General features: G+C 48.9%; 1 protein-coding gene and 1 long non-coding RNA gene across 3 annotated transcripts in view; one reads left to right on the forward strand and one right to left on the reverse strand.

The window, feature by feature from the left end:
- SVOP (SV2 related protein) overlaps window positions 1–24,030 on the reverse strand; it is an 80,294-nt gene that overhangs the window by 53,928 nt on the left and 2,336 nt on the right. For both annotated transcript variants that reach the window (XM_023241512.2, XM_023241511.2), the window contains exons 2-4: window positions 6,797–6,957; window positions 2,225–2,310; window positions 812–910 (exon numbers count right to left, since the gene is read on the reverse strand). In XM_023241512.2, coding sequence (XP_023097280.1) covers window positions 812–910; window positions 2,225–2,310; window positions 6,797–6,957 — 346 coding nt within the window. The remainder of the gene's footprint in view (window positions 1–811; window positions 911–2,224; window positions 2,311–6,796; window positions 6,958–24,030) is intronic.
- LOC102899351 lies at window positions 6,951–22,808 on the forward strand. Its single transcript, XR_441535.5, has 5 exons — window positions 6,951–7,085; window positions 12,587–12,743; window positions 15,131–15,308; window positions 22,099–22,266; window positions 22,617–22,808. It is a non-coding gene; the product is annotated as an uncharacterized LOC102899351 (long non-coding RNA).

Consider the following 24,030-nt stretch of genomic DNA (forward strand, 5'->3'; position numbering starts at 1 on the left):
TACTGCTGGTATCGGACCAGTCCTGGTTGCTGAAGGCACTCAGGCCATTCCAGAACAGTTACAGCATTCTTGGAGGTGCTCCTAGCTAGCAATTACTGTACTTTGCCAGTGGCTAGGCTGTGTGACCTTTCGTGAGTGACTTAACCTCTCTGTGCCTCATTTTCCTCAGCTAACAATAGTACCTGCCTCCTAGGGTTGTGAGGATTAAAGAGTACAATACATAGTATGCATGGATTGCATACAATATATGTAAAGCCCTTTGCACAGCAAGAGCTTAATAAATATTAGCTTTTGTGCCATTATTATCCTCTTATCCAGCCTGGCCGTTCCCCTCCCTTGTACAGGGCTGCTGCTGAGCTCCCCTGACAAATACGGAGGGTTCTCCCTCACTCTCCTTCAAGCCTCCATGCCAGGGAGCAACGCTCCCTACCATTTACGGAACACCTCCTATGTGTCAGGTACTGTGTCCTTTCAATGTTCAGATCTTCCTGGACGTGGGAGGAACCGGCATCTCCTTTTTCCCGGGAGGCTTAAAAGGTTTATGCCCCAGTGGGTTCCAGCTTCCCAGCCACTGAGCAGAATGTCTGGGACCTCACGTCCTGGGACTCCTGGGGCGAGCAGTATTTGCCGCAAACCTGCCACCAATGTTTGAGGTGCACACAGGAGTTAGGGAAGCTGGGATCAGTGGCTTCCAACCCGGGTTTTATTTTTTTCCTGCTCAGCCTGAGCCTTTCACCCCACAAAGCACCCTAGGGGGTGTCCTGAAGGCCACAGGAGACCCGTGGGGGGGGGGGGGGAAGGGGGTGCCTACCGAGGTCAGCAACGCAACCTGCCAGCTGGGGAGTCTCCACTCGCAGTGCAGCTGGGGAGCCAGGATACTCAGGATCATCATTTCCATGGCGTCGGCCATCTGCAGGGAGGAAGCAATCACGGTGAGCCCAGCCCGGGTCTGCCCGGCGCCGGGGGCGGGGCGGCTGCGCCCTCACCAAGTCCATGACCCCTAGGAGAGCACGTAGAAAAGCCCTCTTCCACTGGCCGCTGGTGAGCGCCCTACCACGCACCAAAACACACCGCAAACTCCGGTAGTTAAAAGAGAATGTTACCATGTGGGAATTGACAAAGGGGCGTGTAACATTCTCTCTGCGTGTTTCTGTGTTGAAGAAACAGAGGCGCCCCTCCCCCCCAAACGAAGTGGGGAAATGTTATTATGCTTCTAAAACCCCAGAAAAACTTTTTCGTAGAGGCAGACAGACCATGATCTTTTTTCGTTGGCTCAGTTAAAGACTAGCTTGGCTTTGGTTTATAGGTCATTGTTCATGCAGAATTGTCAGTTCCGTTAACAAGTATGACCTTCTAATAATTAACACATACTAGGAAGCTCCAGTGATCACACACCATGGTACCTTTATGAGACTAGACAGAAATGAGAGTTCAGAAGCAGCCCCGTGTAGCCACGGGAATGTGATGGATAATATGGGAGGCTTTTCAAATTAGGAGGGAGGAATGAGGTGGGGAAATTAGAGATCCATTTGAAAAAATAGGTCATGCAGCATTCACAAAAATCCATTTCCGCTGTGTTAAGGGTCTAGCTGCAGGGGCACCTGGGTGGCTCGGTCGGTGAAGCGTCTGACTTCGGCTCAGGTCATGAACTCACAGTTTGTGGGTTTGAGCCCCACGTCCGGCTCTGTGCTGACAGCTCAGAGCCTGGAGCCTTCTTTGGCTTCTGTGTCTCCCCCTCTCTCTGTCCCTCCCCCATCGCGCTCTGTCTCTCCCTCAAAAATAAACATTAAAAAAAAAAAGGTCTAGCTGCGCTGTGCTAGAGGAAGATTAGGGGATTTTTAACAAGGGACCATGAGCCTCTCGAAGCAGAAAGCACATTTTTAGTTGTGTGTGTTTACCTAGGGTGAGCTCCACAGATGACACCGTAATCTTATAGCAACCCCGAGCCCCAAAGGGTTGAGAACCACTTTTTAGCCAGAAGCTTCAAAGCCACCTTGAGGGCCATCGCCAACCACACCCAAACTACCCCCAAGGGCAGATCTTCAGATCACCAGGGTCATGCAACACAAACTTTTATTGATTCAAGCAAAGGCTTCAGGTGGAGACAACTATGTCCTTCTGTACAGCCCCTAGAACCCACTTGAGCATCCCGGGGCGGGGGGGGGGGGGGGGGGAGGGGGTCTTGGAGACTGAAGGTGAGGTCACCACGCCCACAAATACTTGCCCAGGCCAAGCCCGTGAGCACCGACAGCTTCCATTGAAATTTTCCAAACCCAATGGCTTCTACCGCGTCTTCCACCATGAAAGTATCTGAAAGAGGAGAAAAGGGGAGGGGACGAAGGAATGAGTGCACCCTGCAGTTGTCCTCGTGTGGGGGTGTCTGGGAAGGGGGAGGGTCCACAGCCAAGCTTAGTAAAGGCAGCACATACTACTTCTAGAAACGTCATCCTAGAAAAACATTCCAGCCAATATGAAGAGCTATCTGGCCACAAAGCCCACTGCAGCATGGTTTGTAAAAGGGAAAACTGGAAAACCCAGAATGTCTACCAACAGGGTTGGTTAAATAAACTATTATGTAGATCAGGATTGTATATACATTTGTATATATTGACGTTATGACATATGACCTGCCTGTTAAAAAGAATGTGCATAGGCACACAACATATTGTTAATTTTTTTTTAAATAAAGCAAAACAGGGGCGCCTGGGTGGCTCAGGCAGTGAAGTGTCCAACTCTTGGTTTTGGCTCAGGTCGTGGTCTCACAGTTCGTGGGCTCAAGCTCCCCCCCTTCCCCCCATAGGGCTTTGTGCTGACAGCACGGAGCCTGCTTGGGATTCTCTCTCTCCCTCTCTCTGTCCTGCCCCCACTTGCACATGCCTTCTCTCTCTCTCTCTCTCTCTTTCAAAATAGATAAATAAACCTAAAAAAACCCAAAGTAAAATGGAAAACATGTTTAGTGTGATTCTCTTCTTGGAATCACATGCCTGTGTGCATGTGTATGCATTTGAATGTAGGTGTGTGTATACGCATGGAATACATACAAAACTTTACATTATGGTTTCATTCTTGTTGTCTTTGGAGAGAGGAAGGGAGAAATCCTCTGAGATTTTAGGCTTTTTTTTTTTTTTTTCCACAACGTATTGCTTCCAGAGTCAGGAAAGAAAGACTTTTCGAAAGCAGAATGCCGCTGCACTCAGGTGGAAAGGTGTCGGCATTATATCCTTAAGTGAAAAAGGTAACTGGAGATAGGTGTGCACCCTTAAGGGCTGTGGTTGTGATAAAATTAGGTATGTGTGTGTGTGTGCTCTCCAAGAGCAGTAAGATTGAGTGTCCACAAACTGTTCACAGTCATCTTTGTAACTTTCCAACTTTGTGCCTTTCTAGAATGTGGAAAATGCTCTCCAAAGCAGCATATGTTATTTGTGTGCTCAGAAAAAAATAGGATATAATCGATCAGCTCGTAAGTGTTTTTGAAAAATATGGAAAGACTAAATACAACATAGTTGGCTGGACTGAGCCCTGCAACAGCACGGCTGGAAAAACTGGGGAAATCTGAATCAAAAGTCTGGGGTTTAGGCTCGGTTGGTTGGGCATCCGACTCAATGGTTTCGTCTCAGGTCATGATCCCACGGTTCGTGAGTTCGAGCCCTGCGTTGGGCTCTGCACTGGCAGCGCGGAGTCTGCTTGGAAGTATCTCTCTCCTTCTCTCTCTGTCCCTCCCCTGTTCTGGCAAGCCTGAGCGTGCTCTCTCTCTCTCTCTCTCTCTCTCTCTCTCTCTCTCTCTCTCTCTCTTAAAAAATAAATTTAAAAACTTAAAAAAAAGTCTGGGATTTAGTAAATAGTATTGCGTCAGTGTTCGTTTCTTCCTTCTGACAAATGCACCGTAGCCCTGTAAGATGTTAATGTCAAGGGAAGCTGCAGGAAGGGTCTGAGGGAGCTCTCTGAACTACGCTTGCAACTTCTCTGTGACTCTAAAGTGGTTTCCAAAACACGTTAATTGCAAACTAAAAATACTAAAGGAGCGCACTGGGTGGCCCTTCTGTGGGCTGCTTCCGAGGATCTCATCAGCCCCTGCTGGGATTGTCATGTTTTTCGAGTTTTGATCATGGGCCTCTTACATCAATCACAATTTTCTCCAGAAGTGTGAGCTGGTGTCTATCACACCAGCAGGATCGAGTTTCCTCCAGCAAAAAAATACAGAGGAGAAAGCAGAGTAAGTCCTACAGCAGCGTCAGTAGTAAGAACAGTAATAACAGGATAATGGTGCGTGTTTCATGGCTCACCATGGGCCAGGCGCTGCATGAAGACCTTGACGTTCACTGTCTCCTTTCATCCCCGTCTCACCCATTAGCTCAGACCCAGTCCCAGCTCCGTTTTGCAGAGCAGGACAAGGACTTGCCCAGTGGCATGTGACTGCCACACTGTAGATCCTGGAGCTGAGTCGGATCAGCCTGGGAGTAAAGCCACTGCTCCCAACCGTTGCCTGCCCCCTCCCCAGTCATTGCCTCCTTAGATCTGCCAACAACAGGCCTTGGGTTTGAGCCACGAACCCTCTCTCACGTTGGGAATCTCGGGCCTTCCAGGAATGCATGGGATGTTCTCATCCACCAGCATTGTGTGTGAGGGGAGACCAGGTGCCACAGCATCGCCTCGGGTGTCTCTTGTTTGACTAGCTCTACTCAGAGGAGCACAGGATCATGGGTACGAAGGTGGGCTCTGAGAATTGCCTGGCTGTCATTCCAGCTTTGCTCATTTTGGGGTGTGTGACCCTGGGCAAGGTACTTACAGCGCCTGGCCCAGAGTAATCCTCAGCCAATGTCCACTGCTCCTGTCACTATGGTCACTGTCACCACCACCACCATCAACATCACCATTGCCATCATCATTGTCGTCATCACCACCAGCTCACCATCATCATTATACTATGATTACCACCATCACCACCATCTTCACCACCACCACCACCATGACCACCATGACCACCATCACCATCATCACCACCACCACCATCGCCACCACCATCATCACCACCATCATCACCACCATCATTACACTATCATCACCATCACCACCACCATTATCGTCACCGCCACCACCATCACCACCACCATCATCACCATTATCATCACCATCACCACCACCATCACCACCACCATCACCACCACCATCATCACCATCATCATCACCATCATCATCACCATCACCACCACCACCACTTTCATCATCACCACCATCTCACCATCATCATTATGCTATCATCAACACCACCACCACCATTATCTTTGCCACCACTAATATCATTATCATCACCACCACCACCATCATCACTATCATCATCACCATCATCACCATCACCATCCTCTTCATCACCACCGCCACCATCACATCATCAGCACCATCACCATTATCACCATCACCATAATCACCATCATCGTCATCATCTTCATCACCACTGCCACCACTACCGCCAGCACCACCATCATCATCCTCTTCATCACTAACACCATAATCCTCACTATCACCGTCACCACCACATCATCACCATCACTGTCATCACCACCATCATCACCATCACCATCACTACTACCATCGTCACCATCCTCTTCATCACCACCGCCATCACCGTTGTCACCATCACCATCATTTGCCATCATCACTATCATCCTCCTCCTCCTCACCATCATCATCCTCTTCCTACCATTATCATCCTCCTCTTCACCATCATCATCACCATCACTTCACCACCATCATTACACTATCATCACTATCACCACCAACATTGTCACCATCATCACCATTACCACCATCACCAACATCATCACCACCATCATCACCATCATGACCACCATCATCACTGCCATCACCATCATCACCATCATCATCACCACCATCACCACCATCATCACCACTATCATCACCACCATCACCATCACCACCATCACCACCATCATCACCATCATCATCACCACCATCACCACCATCACCACCATCATCACCACCATCATCACCACCATCACCATCATCACCATCATCATCACCACCATCACCACCATCACCACCATCACCATCAACATCATCACCATCATTACTACCATCATCACCATCCTCTTCATCACCACCACCATCACCGTTGTCACCATCACCATCATTTGCCATCATCACTATCATCCTCCTCCTCCTCACCATCATCATCCTCTTCCTACCATTATCATCCTTCTCCTCACCATCATCATCACCATCACCTCACCACCATCATTACACTATCATCACTATCACCACCAACATTATCACCATCATCACCATCATCACCACCATCACCAACATCGTCACCACCATCATCACCATCATCACCACCATCATCACCACCATCATCACCATCATCATCACCACCATCATCATCATTATCATCATCAGAAGCCTCTTCCTCCTCATCATTCTCCCCCTCCCCCTCCTCCCCCTCACCATCATCATCACTGTCACCTCACCACCATCATCACACTATCATCACCATCACCACTAACATCACCACCATCACCATCATCATCATCGTCGCTGCTGTCCTCAGCTGAGTGTTGTGCAATGAAGCAGACTGGCAGGGATTGTGATGTAACCTTATCTGCTGGAGTCAGCCATGTAGGCCTGCCCACACTCCCAGTGTCACCTCTGGGCCCTCTGGGCCCTCCTACCTGTCCCTTCCCTAGATACCTCTGAGAGGGCTATCTGGGGAGGTAACGCTGGCACCTCAGAGCCCCTGGCTGTGGCCCAGGCTGACATCCCAAATGCAGAGCCCCCTCACCGTCAGTGGGATTGGCAAACTCCTTGGGCACAGCTGCCCCATCGTCCAGCTCGACAGCCTCTAGGCCCGTGCGGACCCCTTCAATCTGGACCTCATGCTCTCCCGAAGCCGTGTCATCCTCTGACCTGGCACTCTCGCCCGTGCGACGGAATTTCACCACCCTAGAGAACAGAGCAAATCTGGTCATGATGGCTAGAACTTCCCTTCAATGCCCTTGCTGAACAGCTCTTGTGCCCAAGACAGGTGAAAGGCTTTTTCTCATGGTCCGGAGAATCGAATGGATGTGCAGGTAGGGGGTGGCATTTCCATTGAGTTGGACTGGTGGGGGGGGGTGTGTGTGTGACAGCTTTAAGAGTTAATGTATCAGGGCTGCCACGTACATTTGTACAGGTTGGGCACTGCACAACTCCAGGGGGACCCTATACACGAGCTAGGCTATGTGAAAGAGGATATCTTTGCTGTAGATGTAAATACTGTTTGGAATCACCTGTGTTTCAGAATTTAGACTCCTCTCTCTGTGTCAGGGGTAACAATTTGTGGTCACCTAAGGGGTGACATTATGTCCACAAAAAAGTTCCCCTTACAGTCTTTTTTTTTATAGTTAAAGTGGATGCCCAAGTTTTTTTAACTGGGAGAAGTACTGTAGAAAGCCAGATTCTTCATGTCTCTTCAAAAAGTAGAGTATCTGGGGCAGCTGGCTGGCTCAGTCAGTGGAGCATGCGACTCTTGATCTTGGGGTTGTGGGCTCGAGCCTCATGTTGGGTGGAGAGATTAGTAAAAAAAAAAAAAGAGTGGAGTACTGGTCACCTGGGGCTCATCTTCCTGTAAGGGAGCCATGTGGCTCAATCTGGGTAGTGGGCTCCCCGTAGATGGGACACACACTCCATGGTTGATCACAGTCCCTTCCTCTCCAAGTTACCTCCAGCCTGGAGGGTCTTTTGCCACTTGTACCTGTTCTCTGTTCCTCTTACTTGGCACTTGCCCCTTTTGTCTGGGCTTGTAGGCTTTCGCGTTTGAGACCCACGGACTCCGCTCTGCAATACATTCCTTCAAATGATACTATTTCTTGTTACTCTGGAAAAGCCTTGGTTTCTCCGAGCGGCGACCTCTTCATCTGGGGCTCAGCAGTAAAATTACCTGTGTCCTTCCATCTCCCTCACTCCCAAACACAAAACTCCTACCGTCCGCCAGCCCTGTGGTGGGTTTTGGGGTCACGGTGGGGACAGAACAGAGGCGTCCCTGCCAAGGGTCACGGGAGAGAGCGATGTTGAATGAGTAATGCCCGTTGCTCTTAGGGCTTTGAAAACAGAAGTCTGGGAAGTCAGGAGCATGAAGGCCTAGAGGGCAAATTTGGGCAATGCTTTAAAAAGCTAGAAAAAGGAGGGGTGCCTGGGTGGCTCAGTGGGTGAAGCATCTGACTTCGGCTCGGGTCGCGATCTCATGGTTCACGAGTTTGAGCCCCACATCGGGCTCTGTGCTGACAGCAGAGAGCCCTCTTCAGATCCTCTGTCCCCCCCCCCCCCCCCGCCCTTCCCCATTGGTTCTCTCTCTCTCTCAAAATAAATAATAAACTTAAAAAAATAAAGAGGTAGAGGGGCGCCTGGGTGGCTCAGTCAGTTGAATGTCTGACTTCGGCTCAGGTCATGATCTCACGGTTCGTGAGTTCGAGCCCCTTGTCGGGCTCTGTGCTGACAGCTCGGAGCCTGGAGCCTGCTTCGGATTCTGTGTCTCCCTCTCTCTCTCTCTGCCCCTCCCCCGCTCATGCTCCGTCTCTCTCTGTCTCAAAAATAAACATTAAAAAAAAATAAAGGGTAGAAAAGAAGAAATATCTAAGTGAACATACTGTTACTATTATCATTATTAATCATTGCACGATCCCCTGTATTTCACCGCGAATAACTGGTGCTCTGGCATAGAAGCAGGGGGAACACGTCCTGCTTACGAAGTTGGGGAAGAGAAAAAGCAGATGAAATCACAGCGAGTTTGCAAATACCTGAAACACCACTCACGGACGAGGCTGGGCTTGGAAAGCTTGAGCTGTGAGGCTCGCCTGGGGCGGACCGAGAACACAGGGTTTGCAGACTGGTCTGGTCTGACTGAAGCCCGGAGCTCTCACTCCGTCCCGTCTAGCATCACCACCCCCGGCTGGCAGCCCCGAGCTTACGGTCCGTGCCTCATTCTGGGTGTTGTTTTCCAAGCGCTCGGATCCGCACAACGGTCGAGGTTGGGATCCTTACCAGCCCTTTACTAGACCAGGAAACCGTGGCCCCAGAAGTCACGTGACTCGTTCACAGCCATGGCTAAAGTGACACAGAGCCAAGGTTCAACCCCATTTCTGTCAGATCAAAACCTCGCATTCCCGGCCAAAGACGGGACGCTCTCTCTCCAAACCCTTCTATCGCTCCCTACCTACTCTGACGTTCGTTCCATAAAAATGTTATTTTGAAATATTTAAAACATATGCAAGCGTATAGGTAACAATGACAGAAATATTTTGGCTCCGCTGTCCAGCTTAAGGACCGAACATCACTGTCAGGTTGCACGACACAAAATTGCCAACATTTGGCCATAATTCAGTGGAAGCTACAGTGACTCCTTTCTGATTTCCTTCTCCCACATCTTCCTAGGTAACTCTCTTCCTTGATCAGGGGTCTTTACACGCGTCATTAGTTGATTTAATCCTCACAAAACCCTGAATGGCAGTGACTATTATCATCCCCGGCCGATAAGATATAACAGTCACTCTGAGCCTCAGTTTACCTCCTCTGTAAATTGGGTGTGATAATTGCGTCATGAATCGGATGCCTGAGACACAGAGACTACGGTGGGCTTCTCTTCTTTTCCGGTTGCGGTAAAAGACACATAAAATAAAATTTGCCATCTTTTAAAAAAAAATTTTTTTTTCAACGTTTTTATTTATTTTTGGGACAGAGAGAGACAAAGCATGAACGAGGGAGGGGCAGAGAGAGAGGGAGACACAGAATCGGAAACAGGCTCCAGGCTCCGAGCCATCAGCCCAGAGCCCGACGCGGGGCTCGAACTCACGGACCGCGAGATCGTGACTTGGCTGAAGTCGGACGCTCAACCGACTGTGCCACCCAGGCGCCCCTAAAATTTGCCATCTTAACCACGTATAAGTGTACAATCGTATGGCATTAAGTCTATTCACATTGTAGTCCCACCATCACCACGGTGAATCTCCAGGGCTCTTCCTCTTCCCGGTCTAGAACTCTACCCACTAAACACTAACTCCCTGTTCCCCTCTTCCTCCAGTCCCTGACACCCACCATCCCACATTCTGTCTCTATGAATTGAATTTTTCTACGTGCCTCACGTGAGTGGAATCGTATGGTATTTGTGCTTTTTGTGACCGGCTTCTTTCACTCAGAATCATGTCCTCGGGGTTTATTCGCGTCGTAGCACGTGCCAGAATGCCCTTCCTTTTTTAGGGTAAATAATATTCCACGGTATGGACATACCACAATTTTTTTTATCCGCCCATCATGGACGCTTGGGTTGTTCCACCTTTGGGCTGTTGTGAATAACGCTGCTGGGACCGTGGGTGTGCGTGTGTCTGAGTCCCAGCTTTCTCTTCTTTTGGTTCTATCCCCAGAAGTGGGATTGCTGGATCATAGGGTAATCTTATGTTTAATTTTCTGAGAAACCTGCATAGAGTTTTCCACAGCGGCTGTAGCAGTTTGTATTTCCGTCATCAATGCACAGATGTTCCAATTTTCTACATCCTTGCCAATACTTAACTATTTCTTTTTTCTTTTCTTTTCTTTTCTTTTAAATATTTTTTTTAACGTTTATTTATTTTTGAGACAGAGAGAGACAGAGCATGAACGGGGGTGGGGCAGAGAGAGAGGGAGACACAGAATCGGAAGCAGGCTCCAGGCTCTGAGCCATCAGCCCAGAGCCCGATGCAGGGGCTCGAACTCGCGGACCGCGAGATCGTGACCTGAGCTGAAGTCGGACACTTAACCGACTGAGCCACCCAGGCGCCCCTCTTTTCTTTTTTTTTAAATAAAAGCCAGCTTAATGGGTGTGGAATGGTGTCTGGTTGTGGTTTGGATTTGAATTTCCCTAAAATTGAGCACCGATTTGTTGGCCATGTGTATATCTTTGAAAACATGTTCAAGGCTTTTGTCCATTTTTAAATCAGGTGTATTGGGAATATATTCTGGATATCAATGCTTTATCAGATATATGATTCACAGATAGTTTCTCCCTTTACAGAGGTGGCCTTTTCAGCTCTGTTGATTGTGTCCTTGGATGTACACAAATTTTTAATTGTGATATGGTCCAGCCAATTCCAATGCCATGAATCTTTTTCCTTATATTTTCATCTAAGAGCTTTTTATAGGGTTAGATCTTTGATCCGTTTTGAGTTGATTTTTGTATATGCCATAAGGTGGGGGTCCGGCTTCTATTTTGCACGTGGACATCCAGTTCTCCCAGCACCATTTGTTGAGAGGACCGCCCTTCACCCCATTGAGTGATCTCATCAAAAATCACTTGACCGTTACACATGAGCGTTCATTTCTGAGCTCTCTACTCCATTCCCTTGGTCTGTATGTCTTTCCTTAGGTCAGGACCACGTGGTTTTCGTCGCTGTCGCTTTGTAGTGAGGTTTGAAATCAGGAAGTGTGAGACCTCCAATTCTGTTCTTCGGTTTCAAAATTGTTTTGGCCGTTCTGGGGTCCATGGGATTCCGGATGAATTTCATGATGAATTCTTCGATCGCTGCAAAACTGAGCTGGGGATTCTTGCGCGAGGATTTGTTAAGGAAGTACTTCCACTGGGAAGTGAGGGAGGCAGGACAAGGCGGGGATGTGGTTTTTGCTGAAATCTGATCCGTTGGGGAGCTCTGGAGTGGGAATTATGCCACCAGGATGGTCCCACCCAGAGGTCTGGGGGCTGGGCTCGCGTCAGTCATTGGCACGTCACCGCGGGGGCGGAGGGCATAGCCTCCTAGGTGTCCCCAGGTGAGGCGGCTCCCCTCAGCTGAGGGCACTCTTCAGAGCGGACCGCAGCTGGGAGCTATAAGCCGCCAAACCTAATGGCACCTGGGAGATTCACCAGCCTGGTAGAGGGGATCTGGGACCGGCACCAATGGTAACTGCTACAAATAAGCCCCTCCAGAGTTATTATGCAAACAAATTTAAAGCATTGTGCACACCTCGAATTCCCCTCCCTCAAGCTTCTTAGATACTAGTTCTCAAACCACAGGGCTGTTTTTACTGAGCACTTGCTATGTGCTAAGAGCTATGCTATAAGCCTTTTACATTCTCGCCTGTTACCCTGACAATTAGCCTATGAATTAGGTACCGCTATTATCCCCACGTCACGGATGAGGAAACCGATGCCCAGAGAGGTTAAGGCACTCATCCAAAGTCACACAGCTTGAAGGAGCTGAGGCCTCAGCCGGGTTGGCTTTGGTATTAGAGCCCTAGGTCCTAATCACTGGGCATCAGTTTCTCTCCCCAGAGAGAAGGCGTCTGGGGAAGGAAGGTGATGCCTGAACTGAGCTGGCCTACATGTAGGAGACTTGCCAGGCAGTGGGAAACGATGTGTTCTAGAGCGGGAATCAGAAGGCACAGCTCTATTCCAGCCTGGCCGACCACTTCCCAGGTCATCACACTGCTGCAGGGCGTTTTAGCTGAATGGAGTCTTTGAACCCCTACAGGGCTGGTCACAACCCTGATGGCCGGGGCCCCACGGCCAGAGGGTCTGATTCAGAAGGTCTCGGCTGGGAACTGAGATTTTGCATTTCTGACACGTTCCCAGGTGGTGCTGCCGTTGCTGATGTGCGGACTGATTTCGTGCCACGGAGTCAGACAAACGATTCTGCTGGAGTCAGACAAACGATTCTGCTGTGCGCCTGCCCCATACCGATCATGAAGCAGTCGTGCCGAGGATCGGAGCCCCTACTCTGTCGGCGGAGGTGGGTGTCTGCAGCCCCTCTACCTCGTCTGAGAGGCCCAGGACCCCTGTGATACAGGACAGATAGATGCCCCTGCCTGGAGCCGGGAGGCAGGTGTCCCCTGGGAGCAAAGGCCTGGGGCCCGGAAATCTGGTTAGAAGCTGGGGTCTGGGGCTTTGCTTAAGCAGCAAGAACACTGTTTTCCTCTGACCAGGCATTTCTTTGGGGGTAGCGTTGGGGGGCATGCTGAGGGAGACCAAGGGATTGTTCTCAGGCCAGTGGCGTGCCCATAGACTGAATCTCAGCTAAAACCCCCCAGGCCATAAGGATGTGTAGCATGTGACAATATCCAGGGTGTATATGCGACCAAGTTCAACCTGCCGATGGCGAAATAACAGGCTCCAGAATGTTCTGAACGTTCAACAGTCAATCTGCTCTTAGGGCTGGTTTGAATGGTCGATAGCGCACCGCTGCGTTAAGAGTCCTCAGATCACTGACACCTGCCACAACTCAGATGGACGTTGAAACGTGAAGCTGGGCGAAGGACGCCAGACGCAAAAGGCCGCATGTTGCATGATTCCATTTACGTGAAGTATCCAGAATGGACCAGCGCGTGGAGACAGAAGGTGGATTAGCGGTCACCGGGGTCTGGGAGTGGTGGGGGAAGGGGGGGGTGGCTGCCTGATGGTACCGGGTTTCCTTTTGAGACGGTGGAAATTCCCTGGAACCAGATAGAGGGGACTGTTGCATGCCATTGTGCATATACGCCAAGTTCACTGCCGCATGAGTCATGAGAGCCCAAAAAGGTGGGAGCGACCCAAGTGTCTCTCAGCTGATGAATGGATAAACAAAACGGGGTCCTAGCCACACAACGGAATACTATTCAGTCTTATAAAGGAGTGAAGCGTCGATCCATGCTACGACACGGACGAACCTTGAAAACACCATGCTAAGTGAAACATACCGGTCGCAAAAGGACAAATATTGTATGATTCGACTTTCGAGATGCTTGGAGAACTGAATTTCACAGAGACAAAGGAGAATAGCAATCGCCAGGGGTGGTGGGGGCGGGGTTGGGAAGGCATGGAAGGCTCGTGTTTAAGGGGGTCAGAGTTGCATTTTGAGAAGACGAAATAGTCCTGGAGACGGAGGACGGTGTGGTTGCCCAACAAGGCGAGTGTATGTACACTTACAAATAATTAAAACGATTAATTTGGTTTGTGTATTTCACCATCAAAAAAACCCAAACCCCTCAATCTTTAATACTGCCATCGATGTTACTGGAATCCATTTGTTCATTTATTCAACAAATATTTATTGAGCACCTGCCTCGTAGCGAGTCCAAAAGTACTGGGGTTTCAAGGGTGAGCCAAGCACACTGAGGTTCCTTCCTGCTGGGCTCATGGTCTGCTGCTGGGGAGGGAGGCGGGCATTGAAAAAGGTGTGTGTGCCCACACGTAGCTGTCTTGCACATTGTGAGAAATGCTACAGGTAAGTGCCGTGAGGGGCGGCTGGGTGGTTCTGTAGGTTAACTGTTGGACTCTTGACGTTGGCTCAGGTCATGATCTCACGGTTTGTGAGTTCGAGCCCCATGTCGGGCTCCGTGCTGACAGCTCGGAGCCTGCTTAGGATTCTCTCTCTCCCTCTCTCTCTCTGCCTCTCCCCTGCTTGTGCTCTCTCTCTGTCTCTCTCTCAAAATAAATAAATGAACTTTTTTTTAATGCCTTGGGGCACCTGGGAGGCTTAATCGGTTAAGTGTCTGACTTCAGCTCAGGTCACGATCTCGCCGTTTGTGGGTTCAAGACCCGCATCGGGCTGTGCTGAGAGCTCACAGCCTGGAGCCTGCTTTAGATTCTATGTCTCCCTCTCTCTCTGCCCCTCGTCCTCTCACACTCTGTCTCTCTAACAAAAATAAATAAACTTAAAAAAAAAAGCTTTGAAAGGCTAGCTAGGGGCGTGTGCGGGGGTAACATTTCAACTCTGCAACCTTCTGAGTAAGGGGTGGTATTAAATGGGAAGGAATTTCAAATAAGTGGGACTTCCTGCCCCTAAGAAGCAACCCCCACATCAGAAACATCAACAGTCCCCTAGGTATTCATGGGAGATAGAAATATAGAGAAGTCTTAGAAAAGGGAAGGAAATGGACATTTGAAACAATTTTTTTAATGTTTATTTCTTTTTGAGAGACAGAGCGTGAGCGGGGGAGGGGCAGAGAGAGAGGGAGGCACAGAATCCAAAGCAGGCTCCAGGCAGTGAGCTGTCAGCACAGAGTGTGACCCGAACCAGGGCGCGAACTCAGAGACCGTGAGATCATGACCTGAGCTGAAGGCGGACGCTCAACCGACTGAGCCACCCAGGCGCCCCGAGAAGGAAATGGACATTTACATGCGTCATCACCTCATTTTCAGGGATGAAGGGAAGATGAATGGATCACGCTTGACTCCAAGGTAACATCGCAGAGGGAATGACCATGAAGCCCGACAATCTCCTCGGGATCCTGCTTGTATCGCATCCTCTCCTCCAGGACCATCCAAGGGCTCCACACTTCTTTCTGTGACTAAAGGGACCACTGCAACTCTGGGGAAGGTACTCTGTGATAGCTTTCAAAACGTTCAGTGCTCTGTGCTCCCACACAGAACTATGCTGCTGACAGTTCGTGGCAGGGACAGACGTGAGAAGGCAACGGCTTATGATACACACAACGGCTGATAAGGGTTGTTAGCCTGCCGGGTGTCAGGTGCCGTGCCTGTGCTCTGCATTGATTACCTTATGTACTTTTCACCGTCACTAACCCCATTTCACAGATGAGGACGGTGAAGCCCAGAGGGGCCAGGAGCTGCACGAAGGTCACCCAGCAGGTGTCTAAGGCAGACTTTGGCAAAGCCGTCTGACTTCAGAGTCCCCACTCCCAGCCGCTCTGCTATATTCTCTTCTGGTGGTGGCATGCTGTGTGCAGTAATCATCGGGAGGGGAGTAATTACATAGATTATGGTGCATCCACTTAAGAGAATGTTTAAAAAATTCTGTTTGTTTGATCCCTATCATAATCTCTCAACCATCCAAGGGGCCGTCAGTGGACGAACGGATCAACAGAGTGTGGTCTGGACATACAGTGGAATATTATTCAGCCCTTAAAAAAGAGGAAATTCTGACACGCTACAACATGGATGAACTCTGAAGATATTATGCTAAATGAAATAAGTCTGGCGTGAGAAGACAAATATTGTATGAGTGTGCCTATACAAGGGGGCCTAGAATAGTCAAATTCACAGGGACAGAAGGTAGGATAGCAGTTGCCAGGGGCTGGGGGGAAGGGGGACTTGGTGTTTAATGGGGACAGAGTTTCAGCTGGGGAAGATGAAAAAGTTCTGGAAACGATGGTAGTGTTGGTTGCATAACAGCGTGAAGGTACTTAAGGCTGCTAACCATATGCTTAAAATTGTCCAAATGGTAAATTTTATCTTACGTATATTTTGCCATAAACACACACACACACACACACACACACACACACACACACACACACACATTGATCTCTAAGAGCCAACAGGAAAAGATTGTCAGGGTTCGTTATTAAATATGCTAGAATGTGGTTACGTGATCTAGGTTCTTTGCTACTAAGATTTAAGTGTGGTCTTGAACCAGGGGCCCCAGCATCCCCTAGAGGCTTGTTAGAAATTCAGAGTCTCAGGGGCGCCTGGGTGGCGCAGTAGGTTAGGCGTCCGACTTCAGCCAGGTCGCAGTCTTGCGGTCCGTGAGTTCGAGCCCCGCATCGGGCTCTGGGCTGATGGCTCGGAGCCTGGAGCCTGTTTCCGATTCTGTGTCTCCCTCTCTCTCTGCCCCTCCCCCGTTCATGCTCTGTCTCTCTCTATCCCAAAAATAAATAAACGTTGAAAAAAAAAATTAAAAAAAAAAGAAATTCAGAGTCTCAGGCCCTGACCCAGAGCTACTGAATCAGCATCTATCTGCATTTTAGCCAGGTCCCCAGATAATTTGTGTGCACCTTTGTTGGACAAACGATGCTATCGAGTATTCTTCCACCGTCCTGGGCGTTCTGGAAGGATACATAAGAAATCACAGACTGGTTTCTTCTGGGCAGAAGGACTGCACGGAAATGGGGACTTTCTGGATGGGAAGGACATTTGTCTACTTTTCATTTTGGACCTTTCTAACGTTTGCAATTTTAAACCCGCACGTCTATTGCTTTTGTAATATAAGTAACAACAGCAACTCTCTCCAGAGCGCTTGTTGATAACGTGGCACCTGCTAAGCACAGTGCAGACACTTTCATCTGTGGAATGGGAATGATAAGGAGCTTGCAGGACCGCTGTAGAGGTTAACTGAGCTTGACGAAGGAACGGGAAAATCACGGGCATTGAGTAAATGCCACCTTCCCTCCCCCTGGTCCCGCTCGGATCGCCTTTCTGCCTGAGCCCAGAGGACACTGACCCTTGTGAAATATGACCTTGAGAAAGTGACTTAGCTCCCCGCAGGTTTAAACCGGGATCTGCTCACATTCCCACTCCGGCAAACCCCAAGAAGCCAGCGCATCTTTCTTTATGAAAACTTATTTTAAGACAGACATAAAGAGAGACCTTTGACACTAAATGACTCTCAGAAAAGCAGACTACATTTCGACTCGGTCGGGTTCCTGAAAGTATTTATCAACTCTCTGAGTCAAGACTTCCCAAGGGGGGAAAATGTGATAGGAAAGATAAAGAAAATCGCGATGACATATGTTAAATGTATGAGGGCTTGGAAACAGGTTGGCTTACAAAATTTCTTGGCATTTGTTGTGTATATACAGCATGTAATTTACCAAAATAGCAGGGAACATTTATTTCACATAATTTTGCTATTTAAAGAAGAGAAGAGCTTGAGGAAATGGCTGTCAAAAATCGTATTTGTACCATCATGTAATTCACTCCAGTTCCTTAAATTAGGGTCTGAGCCTTGGTTAGGGTATTTCAGATACGGAAGTTTTTTTCTCTTTTCATCTGAGCTTCTGGGCTTTTATCCCCTGAGTTAGCGAATCCACCAGACTGAAAGGGAAGCTTACACCTCACTGTGATTTTCACAGGGTGGCAGATAGTGTCCCGTCATGAAGAGACATGGTCTGTCCTGGGGAAGAAGGGAGCCCAACTCTGGCAAGCAGACTGACCTGTGTTTGGATTCCTTGTCCGTGCCACTTAGTTGCTGTGTGACCCTGGGGAGGTTACTTGACCTCTCTGAGTCTTGGTTGCCTCCCTGATTGGATGGAGATGGTAAATCATTCGGTAATTTCGGTGTTTACTGAGTGCTGACGGTGTGCTGGGTGCTGGGATGCCAAAGGCACAAAATAGATGTGGTCCCTGCCCTCATGCTCTAGTTGGTGGGTGGGTGCTCTAGTTGGGGAGATGGTAAGCGAAGAAATTATAATACATTTGCCAACGAATGGATCTTGAGAAGGAAAGGAAAGGAGTGGGAAGGTAAAGAACTGGCGAAAGGAGGAGTCAGAGTAGACCTCCCTAAGGAGGCTGAGATCAAGAGGGCAAGGAGAGCTGGGCTCGGTTGGAGAGAGGGCAGGGAGAATGGCTGGTGCAAAGGCCCAGAGGCAGGGCCAAGGCATGGAGGTCAGAGAGACAGGCTGGGTCATGCAAAGCGCTGGGACACCACAGTGAGGACTTTCCACATTATCCCAAGACCCAGGGGATGCCATTGAAAGGTTTCAAGCAGGCAAGAGAGAGTAGAAGATGATGAGAGTTGAGTTTTGAGACGATCACTCAGGCGCATGTTTCCACAAGAGGAAGAGCAGATTGTGGAGGGTGGTTTAAAATACAGGTTATAATATTATTGAGGGAGAGCAAGACCGACGGACCAGGAGACAACTGTTGGTAAAGAATACACTCTGTTCTACTCCCAAATCACCAGAGGAGCCTGCCACACCTCAGGCGCCATATGGGGACGCACCTGAGTTGGTAAAAAGGCAGGGAGGGTGAGGGGGAAAGGTGGGCAAGAGCCCTTATCCTGGTTTCCACAGGAAGGAGTAGGCGAGGCCGGGTAAGCGGGCTGAGGTTTGAGTAATTTCAGTGTGGATAATCTCAGCAAGTTCTGGGGCACAGGGGCTGCCTGGTACTTGGCCCTGGGGTGATTAGGACAGGGGGATAGTGGCTCTGGGTTGGTTACCTGTGTACGAAGAGTGCACTGGCAGATGAATCATGACTAGTTAATTCCAGGAGGGACAACCCCTCCAGGATCAGCAAGGCCCCAAGATGCCAAAACACTAGACTATAGAAAATAAGAGGCGGGGCGCCTGGGTGGCGCAGTCGGTTAAGCATCCGACTTCAGCCAGGTCACGATCTCGCGGTCCGTGAGTTCGAGCCCCGCGTCGGGCTCTGGGCTGATGGCTCGGAGCCTGGAGCCTGTTTCCGATTCTGTGTCTCCCTCTCTCTCTGCCCCTCCCCCGTTCATGCTCTGTCTCTCTCTGTCCCAAAAATAAATAAACGTTGAAAAAATAAATAAATAAATAAGAGGCATGTTTAACACAGAGAGATGGCAAGGAAGGAAGCAGGGAGACCAGGGAGGTGGCTGTCCAGTTGGCTGTGTGAGAGGTGATGGTGGCTTGGATTAGGGGGACTAAACCGGGGAAGGGGGTGGGGGTGAAGCTTTTGTTACTTGTCCTCCCTACCCACCCCCCACCGATGAGTAGAGGAAGACCCCTTCCCTGAGAGACCCGTCTACAAGGCATAACAAATGCCCACTCGTTTGGGGAACTCAGTCGGTCAGCGCCGAGGACCAGCATCCCTCGGTTTTGTCCCACGTGCTCAGCGGCGTGGCGTTGGGGCTTCTTAGGAATCTGAGACCTATTGGCCAATGGGATTCGATACCGTGGGCCCAGTGCAATGGAGATTGCCGAGGTTACTTAAAAATGGACTCGCTTTTCGTTTCCCTTCGAGATAAGACCTGGGCACTCCCTGAGCCGTGCGATTCGGGAAGCGTCTCCTCAGGAGCTGGACCTCTGTCTTCAAATATTTCAAATTTAGGCACGTGAAAGATGGCACTTGTTCAACTCGGACCCTGAGACCAGAGCTTGAGCTTCTGGGGATAGAGGAGAGGGAAGCAGATTTCGGCACGGCATGGGGAGCCTTCTTAGGCCAAGAAGTCCAGAGACGAAAAAGGCTGCTTTCAAAGGCAGTGGGCCTCTCCTTTATGAGAGACGGTCTAGGAGAGGTGGGCGGGTATCCACGAGTGGACCTAAGGGTAATGATATTTAACACGCAGCATTTCAGCACACCTAAATGCTGTATATACTTACAATCTTCTATAACCTCTTCAACAACCCTGGGAAGGAGGTGTTATTAATATGCCCAGTTTATAGACAAGTAAATAGAAGCTTGGGGACATCACATCAATTGGCTCAGGATCCCTAGAGAGAATATAGTGTACTACAGTCCCTGGCCGGAGAAGTTCCACAGCCCACAGTCTTAACCAATTAGCCGATGCTTCTCTGCGGCCAAGAACACCCCTAGGGAGCTGATTAAAATGCCAATTCCTGGGCCATTCTCCTGATTTAAGGCTTGTGCATCTCTGCAGGGTAGAGCCCAGGGATCTGAATTTTAATAACCAACCGAGGGTGGCCCCAGATGTTTGAAAGCCACCGCTCGATGCCCTCCTGCCCTGGAATAAGGTATGAGGGGTTGGATGCAATGGCCTTTAAGATCCCTTCCATTCCAGAATCTCTAGACGTCCATAATTAGAAGAAAGCTTAGTTCTCCGTGGATTTTAGTTATCTGTATTTTCCTACCACCTCCATCGACCTGAATAGCATTGACTTTGTTCCCTGGGTAGTGGACCACTAGCTTATATTCTGGACAAAAGGCAACGATCACAAATAAACAACAGTTAACATTTATTTAGCCCTTACTCTGTGCAGGTAGCTCTACTAAGCGCTTGAAACTGGGGCCTGGAGAAGAAAAGATGGCCTTCCAGTTTAGCAGGAAAGTCAGGATTTGAATCCAGGTCTGCTTGAGTAGAGAGCCCCCACACTTGCTCATTCTGTGCCATGGCCTCAGTGGAGGGGCGACAGGGAGCAGAGAGCTGTGCTACACCTTTCCAAGTAGTTTGTCTTTGTAACTGACTCATGCGTTCACTCAGCAAGCGTGCTGTAAGGACCTTCTGTGTGTCAGACGGAGCTCTTGTCCTTATGGACCTCATAGTTTTTTTTTTTACCAACAGTATACTGAGGGTGGAAGAAGGTGCATAAAGAGCACGTACTAGGGTCCTGACAGGACTAAGGTCAGAGAAAATGAGGTTGGAAGAGAGACCCAAAGATGCTGTAGGAATAGAGACACTGAATAATGTATTACCTAAACTAAAACACTTTAGAGCAGTGGTTCTCATTGGGGCACAATTTAGTCTCTTAGGGGACATTGGCAATGTCTGGGGACATTTTTGATTGTCACAACTTGGGGGGACAGGTTGTGACATCTAGTGGGTAGAGGCCAGGGATGCTGCTAAACATCCTATAATGCATAGCCACGCCCCCTCCCCCACAAGGTACCATCTGGTCTGAAATGTGAATAATGTCAAAGTTGAGAAAGCACGTACTACAGAGTGAAAGAGATATAATTAATAATTATCACAGAATAATTTCCATAAGGGAGCTTAGAATCTAGGAAGCTTAGAATCTTAAAGCTGAGAATGCCTCTCAAGGTGGCCCGGGGAACCCCTTAGGTCTCAGGAAACTAAATACGCTGCCTAAGATCACACAGTGATTCACAGTCAGATCTGCATAATTCTTTAAGACAGACAGAAAAGAGATTCACAGGGGCTGTAGTACCTCTCTCTGGGCCAGCAGACCCTGCGACAATCCTCCCTAAAACCTAAGATCACCCAAGCAATGGCCTTTTTGCAAGGGGACATTTTGCACGGTCCCCTTTGCAAGGGGACATTCTTTCTTTGGCCTCCAGATTATTCCCCTTTAAGTCACTAAAACACATATCCCCCAGAGGTAAGGTCGGCTGGCATGTGTTTGAAATGATGGGGTGTGAGCAGCTTTGAACTTGAGGTTTTAAAAGGTTTCGGTGGGTTGACCTTGAGGATCCCTAGGCTATTAAAACAACTCTCTGCTTTTTGCCTGAAGTGAGTAGATAATGAACTCCCGTCTCTCCTCCTTGGCCAGGAACCTCCCCCTTTGGGGAACATTTTCTTCGTGTTCTGAGAAAGGAGACCATGGCTTTCAGGTGATGTTGGAGGATAAGGGAAACAAATCTAGAGTGAAGGAAGACCGATAACGCCAGCACCATTCGCTGAGCCCTAACTCGGAGCCAGGCACTGAGCTAAGAGCTTCCCAGAGATGACTGTTCTGATTCTCACTCACAACAGCCTTGCCCTGCAGATACGGCCATTATCCTGACTTGATGGAGGAACACCCCGCGTTTGGGAGATGAAGTCACTGGCCCGAGGCCACCCAGGTGTTTGAACCCACATCTGCCCACCTCACAGCCCGCACTTTTACCCCTGCTGTTGCTGAAGCTCAGGAGAAGTCCGTGGAAGCTTCATTGAGGTAATACACTTGAGTTTAATCTTGAAGACAAAGTTGGTAAGAAAGGAGAGAGGAAGAAAGTGAACTGGGCGGACACAGTCTGAAGTTCCAACTCGTTGTCACACACTACAGGGCCCCGTATGGCCCGGTCCTTGCCATCCTCTGCAGTCTCCCTCAAGCCGCCAGTTTATTATGTTCCCCCCACTGGCTTGATTTTGAGACACGACACTTTTTTCCACTCTGGTGCCTTTGCTTCCACAGTTCCCTTTGTCCAAAATACCCACTCTTCTCCTTAGACGATCCCTGGGGGCTCAATTGCAATGTCACATTCTCAAGGAATCCTTCACTGGTCCTGCCTCTCCCCCATCTAGAACTAGTCTCATCGCACCCTGCAGTTGTCCTGAAGACAATTCTCATAATTGGGAGCACCCGGGTGGCTCATTCAATTAAGCATCAGACTTCGACTCAGGTCACAAACTCGTGGTTTGTGAGTTCAAGCCCCGTGTTTGTGCTGACAGCTCAGAGCCTGGAGCCTGCTTTGGATTCTGTGTCTCCCTCTTTCTCTGCCCCTCCCTTGCTCACGCTCTCTGTCTCTCAAGAATAAAATCAACATTAAAAATTTAAAAAAAAAGACAATTCTCATAATTACTGTGCAAGATGTGTTCAAGGTCTGCCTCTCCTAGCACTAGACCAGTGTTGTCCAATATGGTAGCTACTAGCCAGATGTAGCTATTTTTTTTTAATTTATTTATTTTGAGGTGGGGGGAGGCAGAAAGAGAGCGAGAGAGAGAATCCCAAGCAGGCTCTGTGAGATCATGACCTGAGCTGAAATCGAGAGTCAGATGCTTAACCGACTAAGCCACCCAGGGGTCCCCACATGTAGCTACTGAGCAGTTGAAATGTCATGGGTGCAACTGAGACACTGACTTTTTCAAATTTCGCGTATTTTATTTACAAATTATATTTTATGCTATATACTATACTATAGAAATGATTTTATGTACAAATTGCATAATTTAAGTTTAAATGTAAATAGCCACATATGGTTAGTGACTACCATATCGGACATTGCAGCTTTAGATTGTCACCTCCTTGATGGCAAGGACCATGTCTAGCTTATTCAGTCGTAGAATCCCTTGTACCTAGGGTGGTGCCCAAATGAATGAAATGAGTGAATCAGTCAATCACCCAATCAACCAATGTAGTCTGCAAAAGTTGCTTTCAAGAAATCATCCTAGAAAGGAGAGCCCCAGAAAAGTCTCGCACAAGGACACGCAATAACGCAGAACTGGATATAAAATCTCAGCCTCCTGAATCCCCTGTACACGGTGCTGCGCCTGAATGGACAGCAGGTGAAAAGCAGAGGTTGTTTGGAGCCTGAAATGAACCATCCAAGAGCTGTGTGAAGGAGCTTCCAGCTGCAAGGCGGGACTGTTTTCTTAGGCATCCTTATCCCCTTTCCCCCTCCCCAAACCCTGTAAACTACTTAGTGGCTTATAATCTATTAACACTTGGCTTCCCACGAGACTGAGCCTGTTCCAAAGTTCACTCTTGCCAACCCTCTACAAGGCATTCTGATTTTTTCTTTAAACCATATTGCTCTCAGGAAATCTGTTGCCTGCAATCTGTGCACAATATACACAGGGTGTGGTTTAAAAAACATCTAAGTCGTGATTTGTAACCCACTCAGATTCACGTGGCTGTTCCTTTTACTTCACTTCTTTTTTTATAAATAGTGGTCAACACATTTCAGGGCTAATTTTGGCTTCATTCAAATTGCAGATT

The sequence above is a fragment of the Felis catus genome, chromosome D3, assembly GCF_018350175.1.
Source record: "Felis catus isolate Fca126 chromosome D3, F.catus_Fca126_mat1.0, whole genome shotgun sequence".
NCBI lineage: Eukaryota > Metazoa > Chordata > Mammalia > Carnivora > Felidae > Felis > Felis catus.